The sequence below is a fragment of the Rutilus rutilus genome (assembly GCF_951802725.1).
Source record: "Rutilus rutilus genome assembly, chromosome: 21".
Classification (NCBI taxonomy): Eukaryota; Metazoa; Chordata; class Actinopteri; order Cypriniformes; family Leuciscidae; genus Rutilus; species Rutilus rutilus.
In genome coordinates, this window is record NC_140226.1 from 27,073,749 (window position 1) to 27,095,561 (window position 21,813).

The window sequence follows — 21,813 nt, forward strand, 5'->3', positions numbered from 1 at the left end:
ACCTGGGCTTGCTTCTTTGTTTTTTTAATAACCCCCCAAAAAATTACATTGGCAAATGTAAAGGACCTTTCACACCAAAAGGCTGGAGGAAATGCAAATTTACACCTGTAGTGTACAGTAGAGGGTGCAGCGCAAACAAACCTTTCAGCTTCTGGATTGAAGAAGAATAGGATGCAGGAGAAACAAGTTCATCACTCTTACTTCAGCAATAAATAAATAAAAGAAATAACATCACAAATGTGTCATTTTTGCTTATTCATATGGTTGAACTGGATCATTAAAGATCAACAGCTAAGACATTTTAATAAAGTGAGATTAAATACATAAAGTGTTTTTTTGACATAATTATTGCAGGTTCTTCTAAATGTTCAACGACTTTTGATTCAGTACATATCTGTTATTTAAAGGCCATTAGGTCCGCAGTTCAAAGTCACTTGAACAAATGCAAAAATGTGAAATATAAGTTCTGAGTGACAGGTTCTAAGTCATAAACAGATAGCTCCATAGACTACTGATATGAAATTGTGCATTATTTATTTATTATTAAAAATGTAGAAACTTTTTAAATGAAGAAAAAAAAAGAGAAAGGTTTAAATCGTTCAAAAATCATTTGGGGTTAATTGTTTGATAGGACATGGAAAGTGACACCACAACATATGATACACCTCTACACATTTGATTGCTCATATATTACATGATTGGTGTTAATTATTCCTGTTACATGAAAGAAGATACAAAATGGTGTGGTACACATTGCAGGTAATACTACACTAAATGAGCTCTAGGCCCTGGCCCCAATCAAAATCCAAAGAAAACATGGATGTACTTTTACATCTGTGAAGAGTTTCCTGTTTCCAGTGGTCACTGGAGGGCTGCCATCCATTTTGAGGTCTGGTATGGATTAGACATTTTGATATTAAACAGGCAGGTTTCAGAAGTCTTCCTCTTGAGTAGAATAGCAGATTTTATTTTAGCTTGAGGGAAAAACTCTTCTAAATTGCTTTTTAAGTCTTTGTAAATAAAATTCTAAAACCATTATTTATTTGTTAATCTGAAAAGATTTTATGTAAAAAAACAAAAAAACAAAACATTCAAAATCATTATATGGATTATATTATATGGATATATATTCTGGCCAGAATATTCACGCAAGAATTTCCCTTTAGTGTCCCACTGAAAAAAAAGAGATAATAATAATAATAGAATAAAGGTTTGAGACAACATGAGAGTGAGTACATTTTTATGTCAGGGGTAACTGAAAAAAAAAATGAAAAAGACTACAGAGATACTAGAAATCACAGCTGTGAAATGTCGGGCGGGCACAAACAAAATATCTCGCCTCTATATTGTCATTCAGATGTTTATGCTACCATAGCTTGTGCAGAACTTGCCATGAAAACATCTAAATGACTTTATATCTCCAAGTTATTGCATGAGAGATAAAGCTATTAAAGGAATGGAGAACAAATGGCAGTTAAAGGCTAAATTTACATAGAGTGGAAAGGAAGCATGCTGAGATGGTGTTTGGTGTCCATCATATGCTGGATAATGGTGTTGTTATATCCACCCAGGAGGCCATGCCTGCATTTGCTATGCTTATGGCTTCAACCTATAGATTTCTGGCATGGACAATATGAACTGGATAAGTCTGATGGCTCCTCAGCTCCCGTGGACTTGTAAGTGTCTACACTTGCATCCCAGCGTATGCAGTATGTAATCTTAGTATCGTTGAAAACAATGTCATTTTAGTATTATTGAGGTACTATTATAGTTTTGTATTAATAGTTTGAATTAGTTTTTATTATTATATTTTATTTAACATTTATTTCATTTCAAATAACAAAAATGTTCAAATGGTTTTAGTTTTAGTTACCTTTCAAAGTTTGGTACATGTTCAATATTTAATGAATATCAATGTGAACATTAATAAATAATGTCAATGGGAGATTTTCCAACTTTAAATCTTAAATCTCCTTAAAAAGACTAAAATATACAATAAAAAAAATAATAAAATGTCATAAAACAGAAAGTACAGGTTTTATGTGTAAATACTTATTTGGAATGAAGTAACATGGTGCAGTAGTGGAAAGGTGCATTTAATAGGAAGGCATCCAACATGAAAAATGATCTCATACAGCATCAGTAGCTGAATGGTGTCTAAAATATTATTTAGTGATCAAGACCTTGGTGATATATGTGGAATGTTAGTTAGTAATGTGGAGTGTATTAGTGGTCTTTTTTAAAGTGTATCATGTACACTTGCTTCCAAGGAATTTTGGCTGTGGTTTGACCAGGCATTTAGGAACTTACCCTTTAAAAACTAAGACATGTGCGATCATATTCCACACTTCTTTGAGGACATCTCCTCCCCCTTGGTATCCTGAAAACATAAATCAGAATCTTATCCTTTGATCTAATTACATTTCAATGCAGTACGATCCTCATTTAGTGAAGCTGTCAAGTTATGCCTTAAAATGATATATTAAAGTCAAGCTAATGCGGCTTTTGAAGTGAAAGGAAAGAAATATGGATTGTACTCATGCACTACCACATGAGTACTATATGAATGATAATCAGCTCATTTGGGATGTTAATCAAAGTTATTTTTTGTGTTTCTTCTATTTGGATTGCATTTTATGAATGCACTAAATGAGGACTTAACTAAAATTAAATGAGTTTAGATCATTTTCACAACTATTGAAAGACACTTTGTGTATTTAGTTGGTATGTTAAAGGGATAGTCCCACCGTAAATGTAAACTCTGACATTATTTACTCAACCTCACGTTGTTCCAAACTCATATGAACTTCCTTTTTCTGTAAAACACAAAGTTTTGATGAATATTCTGCTGATTATTATTTTTTTTTTAAATGCATGGGGACCAATATTATCAAGCTATAGAAATGATAAAACAACAGAGTACACGTAAAAAGTGGTCTATAGCTTGTGTGAGAAAAAGAGAATTTTAGGTCACTATTCACTATAAATGTGCTTTCATAGTATGGAAAAGAGCAGCTTGAACATTCTTCTAAACATCTTCTTTTGTGTTCTACACCAGAAAGAACCTAATAGAGGTTTCAAAAGACAAGTATTTTTTATGAAAAAAGTATTTTTGTAACAGGGATTCAAGATAGAGAGGCAGTGTGTTCTTAAGTGGTCCAACGGCCAACTGGACCAAACCTGTGCATCTTCATCTGATTAATGACCATCCTCAGTCTAATAAACAGTAATTGAATGGTCTACTGCAGAGGACCTGTAAGCCTGGGAGAGCTGATCGCAGCCCGTTCTATCGTCTGGGGGTTGATTATGGTTGACCTTGTGTGAAGCGCACTTTGAAACACTGAGTCTAGGCTGGGAAACTGTAGCTAGAGAGCAAAGCAGAAGATAAATGAACAGATATTGTATTGACACGGCAAAAGGAGATCAATAACGTGATCAATATCTATTTGATTTTTATCAGAAAACTCTGTGGAGGAGGAAGACGATTGATCAAACGTGCCAGGGCACATCGGCATATCTAACAATATTAATTAAGAAAAACTGCTTAGGTGACTGATTGCTAAATCAGTCAATATTGTTAAAATCAAAACTAACGATTGCTGCATTCAGATGTGTATAGCCTTATTCTTTCTCAGGATGGATTTACTGTAAGCTTTGTACTATAGTAGTTGTCTTAACATGCTAAATGAGTCCATAAGCATAGTTAATAGAAGGTATAATAATTACTTTTTAATATTATGTTGTAAATTATTGTGATTGAATCGAGTCAGAGTTCTTCATTGTAATGGAAAAAAAAAACTCATTCAAAATATTAATAAATAATATAATGGTATATAATAATACAATAACACTGTTTACATCCATAGACAAGTTTTCATGTTAATGATAATTAAAATGAATAGAATTATTCATTTCATAACAGGGACTCAGCTTTTTTCTTCTTCTTTTTTAACAGCAACCATATGTAAAATGAAATTGGACAGACAAAACTTGCTTCCGCAGATTTATGTGTAAGTTAGCTTAGCTTTTCTTTTATCTATGGGCTGGGGTTCAGTGTGTGTTAATGCAAATCAAAAATGGCATCATTTCTGTTAAGAAGGCTGTTCTGACTAAAACACTATCATATAATTGAATCTGTTCATCAATAAAAAAGGCGCAACTCTAGTAACAGTAGCAGGGGGAGATATAATTCAAAGGCCCGTCAACGATGAGGTAATATTTATTTTGACGCATGACTCATATGTAGTGAATGAAATGTTTAAGAAGCTTTCAAATAAGAAGCCTTCTTATTTTACATGCTTTTAAACATCAGAGGGTCTAAAAGGATATGAGCACTTTCTCAGCAAAGCAGCACTTTTACATTACGATTGCTTACTTAGCTCAGGTTCCAGCACAACAAGATACTTGTTATGCTTTGTTCTCATGTGAACACAATGCAGCTCCCATTGTAAAATATATCAACTGGATGACAGCGGATTAATACCGTCACCTCGATAAGCCTCATAATAACTCATTATCACAAAATATCTACGCCATAATATACACGTTACTGTCAGATTTTTATTAAATAGATCTCTCCGAGGGTCATAATCAAGCGTTATGATGCAGGATAATAAACACGGCTGGACAGGAAAAGAAGAGCGTGTCGCAGCTATGTGTGCAATGGGAATACAAGCCTTCAGCGTGAGAATATTTATTGGACATTGTTGAGTGCTGGGGAACATGGTTAATGGTTAACATTACGCAGTCCTTCCGAGCAAGAGCAAGATTAGCACTTACATGTCTTTAGTGCCGGCACTGTGAACGGTCATAAAAAGGACCCCTCATCTGCTCTTGTAAATCAAATCATTTTTGAGCGGTGATGATGGTTCTGCCAATTAACTTGCCGGACTGGTGAGAATTACCACTCACTAATACACATGATCCATTCCTGAGATCTATAGCCTTCCTCGATTTGGCAATCTCCATACAGGACTAAATGTGATAAGAAATGAATTATTCTATTGATGAGGTCCTTAACAAGGTAATAACCGCACTCCCCAGTCAATAATTATTTCGATAAGAATATCTCTATTATGAAAATGCAGACTGCAGCAGAAAGTCACAGCACCAAAACAATACCCGGTGGTGTAATTGCCTTTGTCTGAAATTATAGTTTTCATTAAATGGAATGCTGCATGTTATTGATTGTTTAAATAAGACTCGATATCTTCCTGTTTCAAAGCACTGTGAAATTGCATGGCATTGTAATATTCCAAAGCATTGTTGTGTCTGTTCATCAATGTTATGAGATTAACACTTTAACGAGTCAAGGACTATTGGCCACAGTAACTGCTGTATCTAAATGGACTAATTTTATGGGGTTAGAACACAGACAAAAAAAAAAAAAAAAGCAAATCACTACCTCTCTCATCGTGACCACATCTACTGTGTGAACAGAACGGAGAGTGGAATAAGATAGACTTATGCTGTGTTCCATTCATAGTCGATGTGGGCTATTCATATTAAAGCCATAACCCAGCTAACAGGGAATGGTCTCAGAACATTGGCTATTGTTCTGGCAAGATTTTTCTCAAAAGTATGAACAAACATTCTTCCAGTAACTTTAACAGAACATTCGTTCAATGTTAACTGGTCTTTAATAATGTTCCACGAGTCATGAGCTCCATACCTTTGGTTCTGGTTGATCTAATGACTCGTCCCTACACTCTCCATGGCTGTTGAGTCGGAGGTCTCCTGACTCCTTCATACTTAAGGTATGGTCTGAGATCTATTGATGGGCATTGAGTTTAGGTTTACTTAATTACCTTCTTAGAGACTGGTCAAAGCACAATAAAGAAGACTACAAGTTATAATAGGCTGATCTGACATTCAGATCCTGAGAAGGCATTACTAGGGTGCAAACTAAATTGTCTTTGACCTTTTTGGTTTTGGAAGGGTATGACCTTGGTGTAGCAGTTGAATTTGGATGGGTTGGGAAGTTTTTGGCAGGGCTGTCACCACCACTTTCTGGTCGGGGGTCTTCGTAAGAGTTTTGTTCCTCCTCAACTTCTTTTACTTCCATCTGTGGGAGAATTATAGAATATTGCTGCATCCTAGTTTTGGTATTAAATAAGTGTATTGTATATTGGTTGTCATCTTCACCTGTTCTATGGGAAGATCCACCTTCATATTTTCATCTTCAAGGACTTCAGATGCTATTACTGCCTCCATCATTTTGTTGGTGGCTCTGAAGACACTTTTTTCTGGAGAGGGCGATAAATCCTGATTACATGCTGATCATATGTTGGATGCATCCATCAGAATAAACAACATATGCAACCGTATGCACTGTAAATTTAAGCAAATTTTTTTTAAGTTTGAATAAAACAAAGATTATTGGAATACATTTTACATGAAAATACTATGTGAGTCTTTCTAATAATTTCATGTTTAATTCAAGTTTAGTTTAAGTTACTTGCTGTTTCTTCACAAAAAAAAAAAAAAAAAAAAAATTAGCTGTCTGAATGAAAATTTGAGTGAAGATCCAGCAAAAATCAGGATCAGGTTGATCCATTAGAAAGAACCTTGAGACACTGTTTCCACAACTGAGTTTCGCAGCGCACATAACAAAATGACATTGTAAATGGCCAGGCTCTGTTGGGGCTAACTACAAATCAATTAATGTTTGTTACAAAACGATCAATATCTTCTCTCAAAAAGCAGAAGATTAACACAGACAAAGAAAAAAACCTGTCTATAGATGGACCGTCTTGTTTCGGCAGACAAGACATGAGGGTTCAAGTGATAAACACTCTTCAGCATTACCCAAAACACTTCGCATCAAATCAAGTTCGTCTGAGCTCAGCACTTCACAAAGCATTTAATGGGCTTTCTTGATCCTGAGATGCAAACTGCATTGGCTGGTGCCTTTGATATTCAAAGGTAAGACAATCTTGGCTAATGATAGGCTGACAGCAGATGCACTCCTCCTCCAGTAGGTGATGGGAATGGCACTCGCAGTCATGGCATGTTTGATTACCCCTCTGCAGTGATTGATGTAGTTAAAAGGAGCTTTCTTGTTGCATTTTTTTTTTTTCGTTTCTGCCATTAGGAATGGCATTATGTGGATCTTCTGCCCCATGGGACATGATCAAGTGTCCAGAGTAGGTATGAGCCTTCATCGGGGGGCTTTTATAAGCATGGCTGCAGACATACCGTCCGAGGCTAATGCGAGATCTGCATGAGTGAGGGAAACTCAACTCCATCACAAGGACTGCTGGCTCGGCTTTTACGAGTAAAGTGATGGCAGCTCCGGAGCGCCTGCAATTATTCACTGAATGATCTCATGGCATGTAAAAGACACAATGCACTTGCTCAGTCAAAGTCTTGTTCAATTCACGCAGTTTACAAAAGTGTCATGGTCATTCACATGCACCCCCTCATATTTGTGAGCCAAATGGATTTTGAATAGAATTCAAAATTTATATTTATAAATTTAAAATTTAAAATCTAAAATCAAAATTTATTATTTGAATTTATAAACAACAAATAAGAAAAAATATATATACTTTAAATATATACCTTTTGGTTAAAAAAAAATAAAGATTACCAATTATTAAATAATAAATTATATTATATTATAAAAAGTCTCTTATCCTCACACAGCTGCATTTATTTGATAAAAAAGAAAACTACAGTAAAATAAGTGTTTTCCACTTTAATATATTTTAAAATGTAATTTATTTAAAAAATATGAATTACTTTAAACATATTGTATCATTTATTATGCAACACACTATCACTAAACAAATAAAAGTAGCCAAAAAACCCCACTAGTTACAATATAAGTCTCTATATGCAACAGAGTGAGAGAGACTTGGTGAATGAAAGCAAAAGAACAGAAACCATTATAGAGAAAAATTCTGAGAGAATGAGAGAGAGATTTTTAATGAATAACTTATGAACATTTTGATTACCTATCAGAAAAAAATGGAAAGATTTTGTTTTCCCAGCCAGAGCTAACAAGGCACTTGCATACATTTTAAACAAAATGGCCTGATTGAATTTATCTATGATTTAAAGCCCTTTGCAGCATTTGAATCTATGCTGAGCTTTAATATTCCTCTCACAGGATGGCATTCTATCCAAGAATGAGAGCGTATTTCCCTAATGTAGGTGGGCTTTAGAGAACAGCCTGTCAATTCAAAGCAATTTGTGGCGCACACACGCCTGCGCTCGCTGTATTGCGCCGCACACATGCAAGAGTACAAGATCCCTCTTTTTTGCCACTCTCTCTCATTCCCTTAATCATAAATGCATCACAATCACACAGCAGAGATGGTAAAGAGAAAGATGGAGAGAAGGGAGGAGAAAATAACACTTCTACAAAAACAACAGCCACAGCGCCTATCAGCAATTATGTAAAACGCCTGTATCTGGCGAAGGAAGAGCATGGAAATGGAACTCCAGGGAGACCGAAGGAAACGACTTGCCACACTCACCCGGCGTAGCGAAGAGATCTGGGATTTTCGAGCCCTGCCCGGGCAGTTTGGCGTAAAAAACCACAGAGCCGGCTATGTCCACTCCTTGTTTTGCGAACTAAGGGTAGAAAGCAATCTTCTTTCAGACCATACATGGCTTTGATTTGATCTGATGCTTAAAGTGTGTCTACAACCCACTGATAACAAGAAACAACTGTGTTTCGAGCACAGCTCGTTCTTCCTCTTTTACTCTCTTTTTCACATTTTCCATTGACCTCAATTTTTCATGAGCTGATATGCTTTGTAGCTCCCCAGCGAACGGCACGGTATTGAATTCATCTGGTTCCAATACATCCCATGCACAACCTATCAATCACCAGAGAGCACAGCAAACTAATCATTTATTGATGAAACAGGGCAGCCATGAATTTCTAACTGCGATAGTCTTATTTATCAAGCCAGATCAAACAATGAGGATCCAAACAAGCTTTAAAAAAGAAACTTGAGGGGGAATAACTTATTCTTCAGCAGACAGCAGACAGTTATTGATGATGAAAAAAGAAGACTGGGGCACTGGAGACACAGAGAGAGACAGAACAGTGGGAAGAGGGGTTTAGAGTGATGCTTTGACAGCAGGATGCATGTCTGAATTAATACTCCCACAAAAGGTAATTTTCTTCCAGCAGGCAGTGCATACCGGATCTACCATTGGGAGCAAGGTGAGCCATTTCTGGCACAGTGAGGGAAAGAGAAGGCTTAATACATTTTTCTCCTGCTCTTGCCACTGTTAGTTGGCTCCATAGAGAGGCAGCATGGGGGTACTTCACTGATCTCCGTCTTCCACTGCTACACACTTCGGGCAATGGTGTTTGCAAGCCCACTAACATGGGGCCTGGGGAATAGCTGAATATTTGTTCTACACACTTGCTTTTTTAAAGCAAACTCTGCCTGACATCCTTTTGAATTTGAACAGCTGTTGGTGGGCAAAGGAGACATAGCACTGGCAAAAGTTCTGCTGCAATTCAGTAAGTCAGAATTCATTCAGAATTCAAGTTCATCAATGAAACTTTCAGGATGAACGTGCGGAATTCACAATCTGAAAACTTTGGGGGGGGAAAAGATATAAACTCAAGAGGTTGTTGTGAAAAATAAGATATACAGTACAACTATATTACTGACAGCAAGTGAGTTTTTGAAGAGTTCAAGGTCAATTTTCATTTAATCCCAGCTTCAGACAGCCTCCCAACGGACCATCTGATTCATGTTGAACAAAACTGCCAACACCACTCAAAAACTGGCAGATCCAATCTGATTGGCTGGCTACGCAATTTCACTATTCCGTTGAGGTTCACAAGTCCGCCTGGAAACAAAGACATGTTTAGAAGGTGCTGGGTTAATACAATGAGTGCTTTTGCAGAAGAAATTGCTGGATTTGCCTGCATGGATGTGATGCCAGGTTTATGCCATCCAATCTTTGGAAAATATACTCAAGAGTTTTGTTTGAAGTACTCAGTGGAAGGTAAACCAGATACTCACGAGCAGAACTGAATACTGTGCTTTGTATTTATTTTTAATGGACACAAGTTTCAAAGTCCGAATACATATTTGGTATCTTTGAAGTTTTTTGTACAGCAGTTTGCAGACTTACAGTGCGGTATAATTTTTTGAATGAATGAGTTTCTATCTATTCTATCTATATCTATTTCAGATAAAACCACATCTAAAAAGCATGAAAAAACTAAATAAACTGTGGTTGGTCACTTTACATGTTGGTCTGACTGACTCTTCACATCTCAGAACGCGTTTCTGCTTTGAAAAACGTGAGACGAGGGCAGTGGAATGGGGGAAAAACGCAAGGTCTCGAGACGCGTTTTCGAACTTGAGCACCACGTTTTTAGAACGCGTGTCATCCACAAGACGCTGCAAAAGACACTAGACGTGAGCGCAAAGTTTATACGTGTCCATCCAGCACGTGTTTACATAGAAAAACAATGGAAAAGTAGCGCATTGGAATGGAACAACACGTTCTGTGTGAACGGACAGCTAAGTGTGCGATTCTTGACCTGCCTTCACACGCCATCAAAGTTTTTTTAATTTTCACTTCTCAAGTCGTAATCACGAGTTTTTCACGTTCAGGTGCTTTGTTGTTGGAAAGAATATGAATCATGGAGGCAGGGCCACAGCTAGCGTATTCGGTGCAGTTTGTGACTGCACTACATAGCCATTTTGCAGACAATTCTTGAATTTCGGTCCAATAAATGCAGTATTCAATGTGCACCAAATGGATATTTGTATACATAAATATACATGACTAACGCCAAGAAATCAATGCAGATGCTGTGTTCTCTCCTCCATGTTTAAGGTTTATCGCCTGTCCTTACTCGGAAACTTGGTTAACAAAATTATCTCAGAGTTTCCCAGTCATAAATATGACTTGAGAGGCCGATCATGTTCAATTTCTGGCTAAGAAACTTGCATTTTATGATCATTTTGATGCACATGACGGAAGACAGACAAAAGTCTGGCTAAAGCCAGTTGCACACTGTAAGATTTATAATAGTCCTTTAAGACTGTTGCTTGTCAGACTGTCGACGAACATGTCAAACTAGCGATCAAAGACTTCAGATTTTTAGGATTCTCAACATTTGTCTCAGACGGCCAAATCGTGGCCAAAATCGTACAGTTTGAAAGTAAGTGAGATTTAAGTTAGGGCATTTAAAGGTGGAAAGTCTCAGTTCAGTTTGTAAGGTTAAAAGTATGTAAAGCCTATATTGTACATTTGATAGACAAACAAGACTAATCTAAGGCCCATTTTAATCATCTTAAACAGGACGACACCAAAACCAGGTGTAAACAGGGTTCAAAACGGTTTGACACATCATCTGCATGAAAGTATTAGGTATAAAAAGCAAAAAGTCTCAGATGACCACTTGTGATGGGATCTGCTGATACAGATCTTGATACCAGGCTTACACAAGGCCTAAGAACAGGTTGTAGTTTCCTTTATACTTACTGAATTATGAAAGTACAGCATGGGGGATGGTATCTTCAATCCAGAGCTATGTAATAATGACTCTGAAGCCAGGCGTGGAAGACCCCCTGATGTTTCAGCGAAACACTCCCCCTGCCTGCGTAGGACAGGCCTGACAGAGAGCAGCTGGATGGGTGTCTCCACCAATCCCCTCGAGAAAGCAATGTTTCTTCAAAACAGGAAGCCTCCGCAGGGACAGCAGCGGGTCTGACTTGAGCAAGTCAACGGAGATATGAGGAGACAGCTTCGCCCTGCAGTGCCACAGAAAGGGTCTGGGACAGCTTTACTGCCTCTGCATGTCACAGTCACGGATTTGTGGCCGCTAGTACAAGGGGGTGTGATCATCTCGGTCGCTGTTGCACTTTTCCACCCATGTCAACTTTGCTGACACCTAGCTCAACATCTGTTAGGCCAGTTGGAGAATAAACACCAAATGCTGTGCTACTGCTTTCATCTGCCGGTGCAGTGCCAGCTCTGTCACATGGAGAAAAAAACCCAACGGAGATTTCTAATAATACACAGGCCCCTCCATGCTGTTTACATGACAATAAAATATAGGCTTAAATATATTGTATCGACCGCTTAAAAATGAGACAGATTCTTCCGTTGTTCAATTTCATAATCAAAATATTTATGTTGGAATGACATCATAGGATAATGTAAGCAGCCAGACGGATAAAGAAAGGTGTTTTGGTAGAGGTGGTTGATGGAGACCAAAGCTGAGTCTTTGTCTCCCTCATGTGGAAAATATAAGATCTGTAGAGAGGATATATAATATAACGTTTTGTATTAAAAGAAAGCATGCAGAACTTGCTATGCATTTATGGAATTTCTTTTTCTTCTTTTTTTTACAAAGATCTTTTCATAAACTTTACATGCTTTTTAGTATAAAATATTAAAACTTTTTTATTTAATATTTATATAACTATGCATATACGCTACCTTTCAATGTTTTAATGTCTCTTATGTTCCCCGAGGTTGCATTTATTTGACTGATTACAATTTATAATGATAATTTGAGAATTATTGGACTCAGATGATTTTTTTTTTCAGGATTATTTTATGAATAGAAAGCTCTAAAGAACAGCATTCATTTGAAATTAAATTGTTTTCTATTTTAATATTCATTTAAAAAAGTTATTTATTCCTGTGAGACTTCAGTGTCACATGATCCTCCAGAAATAATTCTAATATGCTGATTTGGTGCTCCGGTAACATTTTTTATTATTAGTATTATTATTATCCATGGTGACATTTTTTTTGTGGAAACAATGATACCATTCAAACATTTGTGGTAAGATTAAAAAAGAGATATTAATAGTTTAATTCATCGAGGATGCATTAAATTGATCAAAAGTGACAGTGAAGACATTTATAATGCTACAAAAGATTTATATTCAATAAATGCTTTTATAAATTGAATAAATACATTTAATGCATTTAATAAATGCTTTCTATTCATCAAAGAATCCTGAAAAAAGTATCACCATTTCCACAAAAACGTTAAGCAGCAAAACTGTTTTCAGCATTAATAATAATAATAAATGTTCGACATATAAGAATGATTTCTGAAGGATCACGTGACACTGAAGACTGGAGAAATGATGCTGAAAATTCAGCATTCACATCACAGGAATAAGTTACATTTTAAAATATATTCAAATAGAAAACAGTTAACATTTTATCATAGATAACATTTCACAATATTACTGTTTTTACTGTATTTTTGATTAAATAAATGCAGCCTTGGTGAGCGAAAGAAACTTCTTTTCAAGAAAATAGTAATGTTTCCAAACTTTTGGACAGGTTCTGTATATTTTAATTGTTATTAAAAATGTTTTGTAGAGAAATTTCAACTATAAAATATAAAATACAATTATTTTCAAACATGCAAACACAAGCCTCTAGATTTAAATCCACCCAAGATCTAAATGTTCTTAAGATCATGAGAAACAAATTAAATAAAATGCATCAAATCATTTATCTGGTAGTGTTTGAATTACTATTACATTCTCTGAAGGGAAAACTAATATGTATTAAATTGTTTGTTTTCCTCTCAACAAATACAGATTACGGGTAAATGTAAACAGATTATGGAACAACACCTTGGAATGTAATGACACTTTGATGAGACTTTGATTGCTATTCCATCTTCATTGTATCAAAGATAATTGGCCACTTTCTTCAAATTATTTCCTCCACTCAATGAAGCTGATGAAGCATGAGTAATCAATTAGACAAGTTCTTTCCCTTCTAACATCAACAGGCAAACAGTTTGCTGTCATTTCTCTTATTCACAATAACCAGATGTCTCAAACTTTACTTTGGAGAGCTCCGGGTCCCAGTCCACTAAGTGTGTATTTTTTCTCCATCACTTATTTGCCAGGTCTGGCTCTTATTGTAGTCTGGACCATCCCAAAAGCATCAAGTCAACACGCACACTATCACAAAACAATTTATCCTCATTCTGTGGGTACAGGGGAGGGTTTCAGCGCCTTCCCCCGGTGAGGGAATTCGGCTCTCGCTTGATCAAGTAACACAAACTCTGAGCGCTGGGACAGTTTGAAAAAGGAGAGGTGAGAAGAACTCAATACCTCCTACAGACAGTGATTGATGAGGGGAATGTACCCGAACCCAACTCGCACGGACACAGATCAGCCTGATTGGAGACATCGAGATCCTGTGACGGTAACATTTTTCTCAACTATCTGATCTTCAGAACTAATGAACAGTGGTCAATTTATATCTGGTCCGAATTGAAATTTTCTCACTAACTGGGTTCAGTCAGAGTGGAAAGAGATGGGTGATCATCAAGATTGGTGTCTTGTAAACTAGTTCAGGACATTAGCTTGGTTCTATATTTAATCTCCATATAACTGTTTAAGACAGCAAATAATACTAATGTGGAAGTCTACTAATGTGGCAAAAACACACTCGTTTTCCCTGTGTTCATCCCTGCCTTCTGAAGAATGAGCCTATTAGACACTGACAGGCAAAATCAATGCCAGCGTTTTCATTAGATATTTAAATAATATAACATCACACACCCATACCATAACATGTGTATTTTATCTATGAAACAGTTTGATAATATTATTTCATTATCCTTACCAAAGTTCTGTCTTGGTTTCCTTTTTTTAGCACTGGAAGAATGCCATTGTTGTTCCTAAAAAAAAAAAAAAATGGGGAAATGGTCACTTAAAGAAATCGTTTTTATTAGAAAAATCATCACATACTCATCCTCTGGTTGTTCCACACCTGTTTGCTTTCTTTGTTTCATGGAAAACAATAAAAATATTTTAAAAAACAGAATTCTGTTTTATCATGCCAGGTCTGGCATTTTTTATTAATTCTATGGTTTATTAGTGCAATTTAAACTATGTATTTTTAATGTTAATTTAATTAGCAATTTACAAATACATACTTTATCTCTAGATTTATTGTCTTTTTTCTATTTAATATAACCTACCATTCAAGTTTGGGGTCAGTAAGATTTTCTTAAAGAATAAAATGTGTTACAGAGTGTTACAAATTATTTTTATTTCAAATCAATCTTGTTCTTTTGAACTTTCTATTCATCAACAAATAATGAAAAATTTTCAGTTTCCACAAAAAAAAAAACAATTGTATATATATGAAGCAACACTAGGGGAGAGCGGGGCACAAAGTAACGCTTTTTTACTTTCTCAGTTTGTGTAAATCTGCTTATGGTTCAGAGGCTTATGTTTTTTTCCCACATTAATTTCCCACATGTCTAGTACAATTATGTGGTTTTGTTTTATTAATACAGTATATACTTTTTTCTGGATATACCCCGAAAGAATGGAAGTGAAATGTGACAACATGCCCCATAGGTGGGGTACATTGTAACATGTGAGGGGCACATTGTAACATGACATATGACAGCTTAAAATGTTATCTGATCTAATAAAAAAAATATACAAGACAAACTAAAATATTTTCTAAATAAAATACAATTAAAAAACTCTTTCATATAAAATAATGGCAATTTTTAATAATTAAATATAAACTCACTTTTGAATTTTGACTACGAACACAGGAAAACACAGCTATACAACATAATTCAAAACAAATAAATAATTAGTAATTTCTGAACATTGACTCTCAGTCTTTATTCACCTTTTTCTCACGTTTTCTCAATAAAATTAATAAAACTATAGAATATCATAGCATATTTCTAATAGGGGCACATTGTAACGCAGTGTTACAACATGCCCCCGTCTGCACAACTGGGATTTAAACCCTGCTAGTGTCTTCTGCTAGTTAGCGAAGCATTAAAGAGCTATCTCAACTGTTAAATAACATATTGGAGATTAAAATAATATTAAATTTGTCTAATTTTTTAATAAACACAAAAAATAGAGATGAAAAATCAACTTAAGTAAGAAATGTACTTTTGCTATGGTTTAATAAATGTCTATGGATATCTTCCAAAAAAATTATAATTTTGGCGCAATTATTTCTCTATATAGTGTTGATATGGCAACTAGTAAATACACTAAGTTTCGTCATCCTAGCATGTGTGGAAGTATTTAAAACAAGTGTGTTACAACTAGCCCCGTGTTACGTTGTGCCCCGCGCTCCCCTACTGTTTTCAACATTAATAATAAGAAATATTTCTTGAGCAGCAAATCAGTGTATTCGAATGATTTCTGAAGGGTCATGTGACACTGAAGACTGGAGTAATGATGCTGAAAACTCTAAATGCATTTTAAAATATATTCAAAATTCCAATTTCACTACATTAATGTTTTTACTGTATTTTTGATCAAATAAATGCAGCCTTTGTGAGCGAGTGACTTCGCACCTCAAACAGTAGCCTCACTTCTTCACATTTCTGCATAGAATCAACCGCATGGCTTCAGAAGTGGAATATTTTCCCTAGTCTTTCTCCTTTTGTCCTCCATGGAAGAAAGAAAGTCAAACAGGTTATGAACATCAAAAGGTGACCAAATGATTGCAAATTGAACTACAAGAAAGTGCACTAAAAGGGCATTGTACACCAGTCATTGCAATGATCTTGTCTTATAATCTTCCTTACACATCAGTGAGGCTGTGAATTACTCCTTTGCATGGAACCAGATGATAAGGCAAAGACCTGAACCTCTCTGCCCCTACAGCAACATAACAGTGGTTGTTCTTCAGCTCATACGCTCCACGTAAAGGCTTCCCATTCAGCATGCACAACCTGAAAGGATTGAAACCGCTCAACATTCTCTTTCATTTTACACATGTACATTTAATGAATGAAGCACATACCTGCGCACAGCTCCAGTGCGAAGGTGAACTTTCTCGGTCACCACGGCCAATACGTTTTCCCAGCTGGCAAGCGTGTGTTTTGGAATCAGCACCCGTGCTGGAGGAACCAAGATATCTCCATTGGTAAAAACACTACAAAATATAACCACATTTGGAACTCACTCCACACATTCACTGATAATTAACAACATTTGAGAAAATGAGATGCCATTAGACATAAATAATGAAATAAAGCAGAGAACATTGGTCTGATTTTATACCATTAGACAGTATTATAGACCGTTCTAAAGAATTAAGACTTTGCCGTATTGCCTGAGGGTTTGCCATTGAAGACTTCCAATAGGGACACATTAAAAGCAGGGCTCACTTGATGGTGCACGACTCATTACTGATTCTCTTCCATCGAGCTGGGACAATTATTCTGCTGTGAACTACAGGTTGGATCTGCAGTGGAGACAAATGAACAGGACCCCGCTGAGCATCACTGACAATAACTGTTCCACTACTCATTTAGGGCACTTACACATCTGGTTTTCTTCAATTAAATGCTATGTTGGTTGTTGTGCAGACAAGGAGCTAAAAGGGCGACAGACAGTGACATATAGTGCCATAACCTCAAGCAAAGTCACTCTAAGTGGGTATTTTTATGATTATTGCTCTATTATGGTCCACTGCATTTTGGTCTCTGAGGAAGGTTGTAAAAACTATTAGCTTAATAAGTCACTTCAAATTGTCCAAACTTTGAAAAGCACCAAGAATGTGTCTTCTTGAACCCTATACAAAACTGCTGAGTGTCTTAACTGTTTTTATGCTTGAGGTCACAGAGACCTCAGTGATGAACATGTCAAAATCATCCATTTGGATTATTCAGTTTTAACAAATTAATAAACTCAATGTGATGTATATTTGTCAGTCATTTAGAAAAGAAACAGGACAGATTTCTGCACTCAAAAAAATCATGGCATAGTTTATTATTAACTATTTGCATCTATTTGTATCTACTTAAATAATCATATTTTAAAATGCATTTACTCTGTATAAATCATTGGAGTCTTTTAGTGGCCGTTCACACGACATTGTGTAAAACTTTATATGCGTTTTAGCCGTTCATTTACATGACAACGGCGTTTCGGGGGCTTGAAAACGCAAGGGTTTCAGAGTGCTAGTTTTAAACAACTAGACAGTTATTGTCTGTAAACTACAAAAATGCAAATTTGTGAAAACGGTGACGTCGTGCACATACCCGAGACGCGAGAAAAGGAAAAGAGGATGCACAAATAAGAAATGAGAAGCACCCCATGTGTTCAGTCTATAGGCGCGTAGTTTCTTTACAAAGTGACATCGCCAACTACTGGCCTGGCAGCAGAATACAGTGTTTTTTGTCATTTTCGTGGATTTGTATGAATAGGGATCGTTTTGACAATGTTGCTGACTGTATGCAAAAAATACAAAGGAAAAACTTTGACATTTTTAGTTGTCGTTTAAACACCCTAAAATTTTTAAACGTTTTATTTGTTTTGGTCATTCATTTTGGGGGCCTGAAAACGCAAACTTGTGAAAACAGCTTTCAAAGTAGCCTACATAATACAGTGATTTTAGTAATTTTCGCGGATCCGTGTGAACTGGGATTGTTTTGACAATGTTCTCATCTGTACACGAAAAACGCAAAGGAAAAACGTTCCCGTTTTTAGTACATTGATTTCGTGTAAACGTACCCTATTTTGGTATCGTGGTGCTTATATTATGCTACTGTTCATTATAGTACACCTTCCTGCAGAGTTTTGCTCCAACTTCAATGAAAAGCACATGAACCAGGGTTTGTATGAAAATTACAAGCAGGTGTATGAGCAGGAAATGAAAATTGCAGGAAGATAGAACTCCAGAGCAGGTCTGAGCACACTTGTGCTAAATTGTGGCATTGGTAATTATCCAACAGATAAATTGTTCAACAGCCGTAACCACTTTTCATTAATACATAATATAAATAGTCACTGCATTTAGTATAGGAGTATAGGAGTGAAAAGAACAATTTGTTTCTTTACTTCAAAAAACATGTGAGGTACATTTATTGACCGAATAAAGATTGTAAGCAAAGAGTAAAGAAAGATTGCTTGTAGAAAAGGGAAGGAAGCATTTTGGAATATGACATTACTGTATAAATTAGAAAATGAAAAGAAGTCCGAGGGGAGAGCTTAAGTAGCACAAATCATTTGCAAAGAGCATGTAGTGAATGTTGACTAAATCGTTTTCTAAAATAATTTTATGAGCAGTCAGAAAACTAAGACTGCCCCACACATAGGCGCCCTGATAGTTTAAAATGGAGCGAAACAGCTGACTCAAATGGAGATATCAACACACGTTCACTTTATGGTTTTCAGCAACAAAAGGCATGAAATCAGTCATCCGCTACAGTCTGGAGAAACCTTGCAGTGATATTCTGTCTGAGAGATGTAGCAGAGTCAATAATGATGTAGAACTGCAGTAATGATCATACTGCAAAAATGTTATGATTTGCCTCAGATATTTGCTTTCCCTATACCGTTCTGATTTATTTACTCAGACAAACTCACTGAAAAGAACAATTATTTAGATTATATTTCAAATATCAAATATAGTATGATAAAATGCTATGAACACTGTAGCTTCCAAGACTCTTACCGGTTCACTTTTCTTTTTTGACGGGTTCTGTGGTATGTGATGATAGCTATAAAAGAATAAAGGAGAAAGAAAGTATATAGTTAACATAATAAAAAAAACATAATATTGTTAATATAAATATAATATAACAAGTACTTAAAAAGTATATTATTTTCAGCCAGCGCACATACCTGTATTTACATCCTGTTTTCGGTCGAAGTCCACAGTAGTCGATTGTCGAGTTCACGCGCATAGGTTTAGTACCTATGATCACGCGCGTGAACTCGACAATCGACTACTGTGGCTGAATAAACATCATTTTTATTCATATCTTTCACATCTACTGCAGTCAGATTCACCTGCGTTCACTCAGAAGGAATCACTCACATGACCTGTGCACTTGTAATGACACATCAAGGATGTTAAGAGCCTAAAAGCAGGTTTAAAACTTGCCCCATTGAAGTCAACAGGGTGCAAATTTGAAAAAGAGGATAACTCGGTGTAGGCAACACCGATTTTTGTCGTTGTTCTCTGTACTGACAGCACTCCAAATGTACAAAAAAATGAGCTCAATGTTAAAATTGACCGGAGTTCTCCTTTAAGGCTATTGTAAATTCCATATTTGTCGATATGAGAAAGCTGTACAATCAGGGAAAGCTTCATGATTGCAATAAATCACATGCTTTATTGAAAACAATAGCCTTAATACAAAGTTGCATTGGAAGTAATGCTGTGTACCCGTTACATGCATAAACCCAAACTAGGGCCATCGGTCCAAAGTCGGCCTGTCATGACTTTTGATTTGGCCCACCATACTAAGATAAAAATAAAAAAAAACACTTCTTGGCCTATATGTTAAGACAATGTCTTAATTTAGTCTCTCTCATAAATCTAAAACTCATCTGTACAAGTGACCGGTTTTTGATTCAAAACCAGATTTTCACTGAAAGATGCTGCTTCTCTGTTGGAAAATACCGTATTACTGTATAAACCCTGTATTAAACTGCTAAAATTATAATTTAATTCATAGTTTAATGACAATTATTGATATTAGCCTACAGATTCAAAACCTAAAAGTAATTTAACCCCAAACCACATCAGTTTGCTTACTCTGTAATAGTTTCCGTACTTATTCTATAATAATTGCACCATTACCCTGTGAATAAAGTGAACTTACTCCAGTTGTTTCAGTCTCTCTGCTCCGGCTGCCACATATCTCTCTCCGTGCACCAGCTGCTCCAGGTCCAACACCCTGTGACCCTTGTTAGGGGTGTAAATGTTTCGCACTGCCCCAAATGGAGCGGTGATGCCTCGAGTGACAGTGTTCAGAAAGCTGTCAAAAGTGAACGATTGGCGTTGACTGATGACAAACCTTCGGCCGGGATAAAAAGCATCTCCGTTCCGGAACACAGTAACCGTTTTGGTTGGCGGAAGCTGTGAATAAAACCCGCGACCAGACATTATGAACCAAACCAATCCTGCTGTAACCCACGAGGAGGTGCTGAAAACAAAATATGCAGTTGTAAAATAAGAGTTTTTTTAAAGTTTTTTTTTTTCGTGTTCTTGAGTCAGTAGATGTTGTTTTGACGAGATTTAGAAAATGCCAAAACGCAAGAAATGGCAAGTATTGACCCCTCAAATCCCCTTCAAACTAAAAGGAAGCGCCATAACTGTTTCTTTTTCATTTGTTGACTCTTTAAAAAAAAAAAAAAAATTGTTCTAGTTGAGTCTGTGAGGTAACTGGAGATTTAACGGCGGCGGTCAGGCATTACCTAAACCTTACAACCTTACAACCACCAAACAAATGGTTAAATTTTAATTAGCATATTACTTACACATGTCGTAGCAGACACTGCATTGCAGGACATCTTTTCAAAAATATCAGTTTCATCTATCCTAGGTGTCAACCAGATTTTTCCTGTTTTGGTCGGTTAATAGCCTAACCTATTTAAATTAGACCTACTGCTACTGCTACTAACCTAGCCTATTAATGTTTTGTTAGGGAATCATGAATATTTTGGACGTCCTCTTCATCCTCTGAACTTTGACCTTTTTAAGTAGCCTACTTTCACCTTTTGAATGTGCTATTAGCGTGTGATAGCCTACATGCATTCCCTGTGATATCTTTGTTCAATAATAAAAAAAAAAGTGATCATGCCATAGTGGTTGCAATGGCATGAAATAAATGGACACATTTTTATTATCCTGATGAAAGGGACAAACATTTCATAGGCATCTGGTAAATTAAAGTAAATAATAATATAATTAAAGCTGAACCCTTTCATATTATTTATTAGGTTAGAATTTGTATAGGGTTTCTTAAAAAAAAAAAAACTATCTTTTACTGAAATGACAAAGGAAATTGTCACCATTTAAATGAAAATTCTGTCATCATTTACTCAC

The 21,813-nt window shown here is 36.0% G+C and overlaps 1 protein-coding gene across 1 annotated transcript; it reads right to left on the reverse strand.

The window, feature by feature from the left end:
- Window positions 1-5,599: 5,599 nt before the first annotated feature.
- Window positions 5,600-20,871, reverse strand: dcdc2c (doublecortin domain containing 2C; the record flags this gene model as incomplete). The annotated part of the gene is made up of 9 exons (XM_084394187.1): window positions 5,600-6,064; window positions 6,145-6,245; window positions 8,484-8,580; window positions 14,605-14,659; window positions 16,556-16,702; window positions 16,774-16,905; window positions 17,141-17,217; window positions 19,432-19,477; window positions 20,588-20,871. 9 exons carry the CDS (start codon window positions 20,869-20,871, stop codon window positions 5,843-5,845), a joined length of 1,161 nt encoding a protein of 386 aa, XP_084250313.1. The 3' UTR covers window positions 5,600-5,842.
- Window positions 20,872-21,813: the final 942 nt, after the last annotated feature.